The sequence below is a fragment of the Tetranychus urticae genome, chromosome 1 (assembly GCF_039701765.1).
Source record: "Tetranychus urticae isolate SD_2017Ah chromosome 1, NJAU_TeUrti_SD_1.0, whole genome shotgun sequence".
NCBI lineage: Eukaryota > Metazoa > Arthropoda > Arachnida > Trombidiformes > Tetranychidae > Tetranychus > Tetranychus urticae.
Genome location: NC_142958.1, coordinates 21,294,187 through 21,302,244, shown reverse-complemented (window position 1 = coordinate 21,302,244; position 8,058 = coordinate 21,294,187). Strand labels below are relative to the sequence as shown.

The window sequence follows — 8,058 nt, the reverse complement described above, 5'->3', positions numbered from 1 at the left end:
TTATATACTTGATTATGAAATCTAGTTATTTTATTTAATTTAAACCCGCATGTTATTGAGGCGAAGATTTTCGCCTCAATTAGTTGTGTTACTATGTAATTTTCCTAATTATGTATAATTCTGATGATGCGCCAGTGTTACAAAAATGTCTCAGTACTTAGTACAGGTTAATTAGTTTATCATCAGTACTTTTATCATGTTACGTATTTGTGGTTGCTTTTGTTTTTTCCTTCTCTTTTTAATGTTTTTGTGGTTTTTGTTTTATATCCAGGCCATGTGAAACTCGATTTCATTAGGTAAGTTGTGTTTTGAAACCATATTATTTTCATTTGCAGCTCGAGCTTTAATTTGGAGGATATCAATAAGTTGATTATAAATTAAAATTTTGATTAAAGCGCCAATTGTTTGTTCATTTGTTTGAATCATTTGTTTTTATTTAAATTAGTACTGCTCGATTAAATTTAAATAAAGTCCCTTTACTTTGCTGATGATGTGATCTTCATTGTAATTTATTGGAAGTTGCTTCAGTGTAGCATGGCAGTTTTACTAATTCTAATGTATCTAATGCTTATTATTCAGTGATTTAATTTATTTAACAGTGGTAATTTATTTGTATATATTTAAATCTCTTCTAAGTGCCAAGTTTTAATTATAAATTTGTTTCTTCTGTACTTTTTTTCGTTTCGAGATTAGATTTGCAAGTAGTGCATTACACTGGTACTAATGGTTTGTTAATTTTACTATTTAATTAATCCTATTTGAAATATATTTGTTAGCATACATTATTCCATAATAATTTATAGTTAAGTACAGTAATGTATACTTAAGATATACATCAATATATTAATGCTTAAATGTGTTCATAAACAAATGTAAAATGCGTAAATAGCTTATCTGATTGTGCTTTGGTTTTCTTATTTTTATGGACAATTATGATTAGATGGATACTCGATTTGGGTCTATTCGTCATGGAGACGCTACTCAATTATTATGTGGTCTTTGTGGGTTTTTGGCTAGCCAACCGTTGGTACATGCAGGCGAGCAGAATCAATTTTGTGAAAAAATCTTTTGTTTTCACTGTATTTGCAACTTTCAAGAGCTCGCGAGTGAACGTAATTATATTCATGATCAGCATGGAAGGCGACGGTTGTTATGTCCGATTGTTGGTTGTAACCAGTTTTTTGATCGTACTTGTTTTAGACTTCTTAGTCCTCGTGAGCTTAATTGTTATGAAAGAATAATTATTGGTTGTGCTGGTTGTGATGGAGAGTTTGATCCAGTCAATTTTTATATCCATAAATTATTTTGTATTGGATTACGGTTTCTGCATTTATCTAATGGTAATTCTAATTAATTAAAATTTGATATTTGAAAACCGATAGTTATATTATTTTTAAGGTATTATTGGATTAAACAATTTAAATTACATTTGGTTTACATACTTTAATTTTACGATTGAGCAAATTGTGAGGTTTTAACGGAAGATGTAATTTATTAGATTGTATTTTGTCTCGTGCGTGTAAGTGTGTGTTACCAATGGATAATTTATATTGCATAGTAATATTTCATAGAAATATTGCATAGAAATATTGCATAGTATTATTGCATTGAAATATTGCATAGTATTATTGCATAGAAATATTGCATAGTATTATTGCATAGTAATATTGCTTAGTAATATCGCATAGTAATATCGCATGTTCACTTTAAAGTAGCTCCATCTATTGACATAATAACAAACATGTCATATTTGGATGTCAAATTACTAACATCAGATGGCAATACTCACACGCTTTATTTGTCTATTTGTTCATTAAACAAGGGTCTGGGGCTATCCTTACGTTAATAAGGTATATCTGCTTGTCAAAGAAGAAACTTGAATGATTTCAGTATCTCATACTCGCACGATTCCATACTTAATACATTTCATTTCAAAAATCCATGATCTATAAATATTTTCATGAGATGCGGAAATTTACATAATTTAATTTAAATGTACACTGGTTAGCTCACTTGGAAATAAACTGCATTCAAATCATAGAGACTTAGCTTGTCATGTCAGCAAAATAATGAGTTTACTAAAAAAGCTTGAATATAGAGTAATTCATCAAAAATTAACATCTTAATACAATTCCATCAATGAAATAATTCACTTTTAGCAATAACAGTGATACATGAGATTCAAGAAAAAATTAAGCTTGTTAATTTGCAAATTTTTGATACAAAGAGATCCAATCAAATAAATGATAACAAATTATGATAAATACAAGACAGTTTCATTATTTGCGTTGAGTCAAATTAGATGAATTTATTGTGGAACGAGAGAATGGGAATGGTGTGATCCAATCGCCAAACAATGAAACAATGAAATATTTAAAATAATCGAGTCAACTTTTCTTATAATACCGTACAAAAAAATCTTAATAGAGGTCACTTTCGTTATTTGATCTGATAGGCCAAAAGCTCAAAAAACCAATAAAATTTAGTTTATTACAGATCAAGCAGACTGTAATTTTGCATGTCTTTTGGCGATTTGGTGATGGGTAGATGGATGGAAGATGACAAGAATGGAAGTGGCAATGAGGATGTTAAATGATAGAATTAATGAATAGTTAATGATTTAACTGATTTCAAGGGATGACAGGTAAACTGGATAATGGAAAAGTTATAAACAATTTTGAGTAGCAAAAGAAAACTAGATTACATTGAAAAAGGAATAAACAATTAACGGTAACCTTTTCTAGTCTTCTTTTTAACCACTTTTTTCTGCTTAGCTCTTTGGTTATTGGTGTGCAAAATATCGGCTAAGGTTGCTTCCTGCTCATATTTGGGAACAATCTGGGAAATGTTTTCCAGGTATATGTAAGGTTCGCCTTTATATACTTTATCTTCTTCAAATTTCTCAAAAACCCAAGCGAATGGACCTTTCATGTATTCGTCAATGAGTTTTTGGTCGTCGGAAATGGTTTCAATATCCTCTGCACACGGCTCAATTGTCGTTTCTGGAGAGTTATCGATTCTGATTTTCTTTACTACCTTCTTGGTTCGAGGTTTATTCTTGAGTGAGATTTTTCGTCCAGATGAAATTGTACTATCATTGGTATCTTCATCATGATCACCACGTTCATCGATTTTTGCTTCAACTGCAGATTCATCGCCATTGATCGTCTGATCACTGTCTGAATCATCTCCGGATTTTCTTTTGACGGACTTTGTGAGCGGCTTTTCCGGCAATTCTTCATTGATATCAGTTTCAGAATCACTGGTAGCTTTTGGACTTTTGTTTCTAGTTTGTTTTGAACGAAGCGATTTCTTTTCTGGGAGACTGCTACTTTCAGACTCTTCGTCACTTGAATCTTCGACCAATTTTCCTTTCTTTTTTGTACTTTTAACTTTCTTAGCTTTAACTGATTCATCATCGGTTTGAATATTAGATTTATCATTCATATTTTTATCATTTTCATTGCTTCGATCATCGGCAATATTAGCATCTAAAGTATCTTCATCATCGACATCTTCATCACAATCATCATCTAAGAACGAAGTTGCACTAGTGGGTTTGGTCCTACCAGGTCCAAGAGTTTTCGTTGACTTAGCATCAGAATCCTGTTTCTTATCTTTACTCGAACCAGTTTTAAGGTCTTTTTTGTTTGCCGAGCCTAAATCCCCAGATTCTTTCTCTTTAGGAGGTTCTTCTTCCACAACTTTCTTTTTGTCGTCCTTTTTTCCGCTTTTATCAGCCTTGACTGCATCTACCCGTGATTTCTTCGAAGTGTCAGATTCTTTCGCTTGAGTTAAATTTTGAATCTTTTTACTAACTGATTCTGAGCTCTGTGATGATGAGTCTTCTCCTTGAGCACCATTTCGAGTGATTTCCTCTAATTGGAATTTAAGGGTATCATCTTTGGCAATAGCATGATAAACTGCTTTGAAAAAAGATTTGGGTTGTTTTTCTGAGACCAAAGTTTCATGAACACTCTCATCGGATAATCCTTTCCAACCAAATCCAGGATAATGATGACACATCCATTTGCACAACCCAGGAGGATATTTAAGCCTTAATGCTATTTCTAATACTTTAGCAACACCATCTTTTATACCAGCCTTTTTACATTGCGAGAAGAACACATGCAACACCCAGATCATTCGAATATATTCATCATTGTTAAATTTATCTTTCTTAGTCTCCTCAATAAAGCGTTCGGCGAGTATCTTTAAAATGTCGACTTCATTTATAATATGCGATGTTACGACAACATTCCAGATGCATGTCCTTTCTTCGTCACCCAGCAGGAGAAAAATTTCTCTGATTGTGTTGTCGAAATGTTCCTGTTGATTTTTTACAGTTTTATAAAGAATCATCTTGAAATCGAGGTATATACTGAGAAATCCACACAACGTTTTTTTGTACAATGTATCCATGGCAAGTTTAAACTCGAGCGGGAAAAGACGAAGAACGACAAGTATATGACGACATTCCTCACAATATTTTTCAACTCGCTTAGGATCATCTTTAACCATCTTATAAATTTCGTCCATCTTACTAAAAGAAAAGTCAAAAGTTGACAAAATAAGAGAAAGAGTAAATTAGCTAAAAGAACCATAAAGAACCATAAAGATTGAAATTTGCACAAAAACAAAAAAAGAACCGGTATAAAGACAGTAACCATGGTTATCGTAAATTTATTGCTCAGAACGCAATTCGTTGAGCAAAAAATTTGAATTAAAAGTGTTAAGACAGATGAAAACAGGAAACGAGCAGTGAAACGTGCACGTTAAATAAACAGGAAAACAGAAAAGGTACAAGAAAAACACAAAAAGATAACAGGCGGAAAATAACAATATTAAAACTCATTACTCACCAAAAAACTTCCCTAATATTGTCTTGAAACTCGTCTGACGGAGATTCAAGAGAATTGATGACAGAGTCACACAATTCTTTCAGTAAAACAGGCATTATGGTTAAACTGTTCCAAATACAGTTATGGTACAACAATCAGAATAGAAGCAATAGAAAAATTAAGCATGTACCAAAAAATTATTAAACCAGAAAAAAAAGATGTTTATGAAAAAAGGTAATAAAGGTTAAAGTAAAGTATCGGATATTTTCAGCGCCATCTTACACCAGCAGTTGATACAGCAAGTGTTATGAAATAAAAAACTGAAAAAAAATCAAAAACAGCTTAAACTAATCTCTTTTGCCGGCACAAGATGGAGTAAAAAGCCGCTACTTTTCCTAACCAGACTTAACCATTTGGATGAAAAAGAAAGAGAGAAAGAAAGAGAAAACCGGACGAGAGAGAAAAAGAGAGGAAAGAAAGAGAAGAGGAAAAATAGAAAGAGAAAGGGCGAGGTCTTTCTCTTCTTTGGGGCAAATTAATTTTTTATCCCTTCAGCTTATCTTCCTTATCATCCAAAGGGGGAAACTATTATGTTTATTAATGTTTCTATGGTTACTTTATAAGCAACTATTCTTATTGGTTGGTTGTTAGTCATTTCTGATTGGTTACAGGGTTTGAGTATATAAAGGATTCCTCTGGTTTCGAGTAAGTCCGTTAATATTATAATCTGTCTTACACTATAAGTGAGGTGTTGTTTTGTGTCTGTGTCTTTGATACTTTGGGCTTTGCTCTTTCTCTTTATCTCTCTCAGTCGTCGCTCTCCCTCTCATCTTCATCTTCATTATTCTCATTCAATTTATCTTCTCTTTCTTTCTCTCTGTCTATCTTATATAAAAAAAGAAGGGTTCGCTTCCATTTTCTTTGCTTTCAACCACACCCTATATGTCATCCATTTTTTGCTAGTTAGTTATTCAATCGCTTACTGCAAATTTTTATTTTACCTGTGTCTGTCTTGGTGTCTTCTTATATTATTTTTATCTCTCCTCTTTTAACTTTGTTATTTAACCGGTAATTTATTTCTTTTATTCATTGTGATCTGTTGTCATCAACGTTAATTTCGCCCATTTGCCTTTAACCTTTTAACTTCACGTTGATTTTTTTGTTCTCTCGTTATTAACTTTAATAGTTAACGTTTTCACTTGAAATTTTCTAACGTCTTTTTTTTCTCTTTCTCTCTTTCTGCCAACGTTTTTTCTCTCTTTTTTTATTACTTCTAGTTAATTTTTGAGAAAGTTATCTTAATTCCTTAAACTATCAAAATGCGTGAATGTATCTCAATCCATGTTGGTCAAGCTGGTGTCCAAATGGGCAATGCTTGCTGGGAATTATACTGTCTCGAACACGGTATTCAACCTGATGGTCAAATGCCTAGTGATAAGACCATTGGAGGTGGTGATGATTCGTTTAACACCTTCTTCTCTGAGACTGGCTCTGGTAAACATGTACCCCGGGCTGTATACGTGGACTTAGAACCAACTGTAGTTGATGAGGTTAGAACTGGTACCTACCGGCAATTATTCCATCCGGAACAATTGATTACTGGTAAAGAAGATGCTGCCAATAACTATGCTCGTGGCCACTATACAATTGGCAAAGAAATTGTCGACTTGGTTCTTGACCGTATCAGGAAACTTTCAGATCAATGTACCGGTCTTCAAGGTTTCTTGATTTTCCATAGTTTTGGAGGTGGAACTGGATCTGGTTTTACTTCACTTCTTATGGAACGTTTATCCGTTGATTATGGGAAAAAATCTAAATTGGAATTCGCTATTTACCCCGCCCCCCAAGTGTCTACTGCTGTCGTTGAACCTTATAATAGCATTTTAACTACTCACACAACTCTTGAGCACTCTGATTGTGCTTTCATGGTAGATAACGAGGCTATCTATGATATCTGCCGGCGAAATCTTGATATTGAGCGGCCAACTTATACTAATCTCAACCGCCTTATTGGCCAAATTGTTTCATCAATCACAGCATCCCTCCGATTCGATGGCGCATTGAATGTTGATCTGACTGAATTTCAGACTAATCTTGTCCCCTACCCTCGTATTCATTTCCCCTTAGTTACTTATGCTCCTGTTATCTCTGCTGAAAAAGCTTACCATGAGCAGTTAACTGTTTCTGAAATAACAAATGCTTGCTTCGAACCAGCTAATCAAATGGTTAAATGTGACCCTCGACATGGAAAATATATGGCTTGTTGTCTTCTCTACCGAGGAGATGTTGTTCCTAAAGATGTTAATGCTGCCATTGCTGCTATTAAGACAAAGAGGAGTATCCAATTCGTTGACTGGTGCCCAACAGGTTTTAAGGTGGGTCTGATTCATAATTCTAAGCTTGCTTTTCATTTTTTATAAGTTAGACTAGCCTTAATTTTATTTCATCTAATCTTTTTCTTTATTCTTTTAGGTTGGAATAAACTATCAACCTCCAACTGTTGTTCCTGGAGGAGATTTAGCCAAAGTTCAACGAGCAGTATGTATGCTTTCCAATACCACAGCTATTGCTGAAGCTTGGGCTCGACTTGATCACAAGTTTGACTTGATGTACGCAAAGAGAGCTTTCGTTCACTGGTACGTCGGTGAAGGTATGGAGGAAGGAGAATTCTCTGAAGCTCGAGAAGATCTTGCCGCTCTTGAAAAAGATTACGAAGAAGTGGGCCTCGACTCTAACGAAGCCGGTGACGATGAGGGTGGCGACGAATACTAATTGAAAAATTCATCGTCAAAAACAAAAAAAAATTCACCAATTCATCCAATAACATAAAAGCAGAAACAAAAACTTAACACCATTGTTATTAAAAGCCATCCCTCAGCACATACATATACAGTATAAAAAGACATTGAAGACACCTTCAGCGTGGGCCATTTGGTTTTAAATGAAATGATTTGTATTCTCCAAATAAGGGGATTAAATTACTAAATAAATTGTAAACTTAGATTGAAACCTCTTGAATTTTCCTTTTTTATTGAGTGAGTCTCATGAGTGTCTGGTTTTTCAGCCTCTGCTGACAAATAAAAAAAAATACGCAAAAAAACGAGACCCACCTTTATTTAATCGATTAGTTGTCTGCGCAATCTTGATATGAATTAAATTAAGTCCATGAGGTTGAATTAGAATGACTGGACATAGTGAATAAAATTACCACATTTAA

At 33.7% G+C, this 8,058-nt stretch overlaps 2 protein-coding genes across 2 annotated transcripts; one reads left to right on the top strand and one right to left on the bottom strand.

Annotated features, from left to right (window-relative positions):
- Positions 1-2,180: 2,180 nt before the first annotated feature.
- On the bottom strand, positions 2,181-5,139 carry LOC107359061 (uncharacterized). The gene is made up of 2 exons (XM_015925506.3): positions 4,863-5,139; positions 2,181-4,543 (listed from the first exon to the last, which is right to left on the bottom strand). The coding sequence occupies exons 1-2, from the start codon at positions 4,955-4,957 to the stop codon at positions 2,725-2,727; spliced, it is 1,914 nt and encodes a 637-aa protein (XP_015780992.2). The 5' UTR covers positions 4,958-5,139; the 3' UTR covers positions 2,181-2,724.
- A 423-nt stretch (positions 5,140-5,562) lies between these two features.
- LOC107372273 (tubulin alpha chain) lies at positions 5,563-7,850 on the top strand. Its single transcript, XM_015940480.2, has 3 exons — positions 5,563-5,909; positions 6,119-7,216; positions 7,314-7,850. The coding sequence occupies exons 2-3, from the start codon at positions 6,161-6,163 to the stop codon at positions 7,611-7,613; spliced, it is 1,356 nt and encodes a 451-aa protein (XP_015795966.1). The 5' UTR covers positions 5,563-5,909; positions 6,119-6,160; the 3' UTR covers positions 7,614-7,850.
- Positions 7,851-8,058: the final 208 nt, after the last annotated feature.

Excerpts from the sequence above, each read along its gene's own strand:
- LOC107372273 (XM_015940480.2), top strand. The coding sequence starts at position 6,161 with ATGCGTGAATGTATCTCAATCCATGTTGGTCAAGCTGGTGTCCAAATG. Across the intron at positions 7,217-7,313 it reads GGTGCCCAACAGGTTTTAAG|GTTGGAATAAACTATCAACC; the intron begins GTGGGTCTGATT and ends TTATTCTTTTAG.
- LOC107359061 (XM_015925506.3), bottom strand. The coding sequence starts at position 4,957 with ATGCCTGTTTTACTGAAAGAATTGTGTGACTCTGTCATCAATTCTCTT. Across the intron at positions 4,544-4,862 it reads AATATTAGGGAAGTTTTTTG|TAAGATGGACGAAATTTATA; the intron begins GTGAGTAATGAG and ends CTTTTCTTTTAG.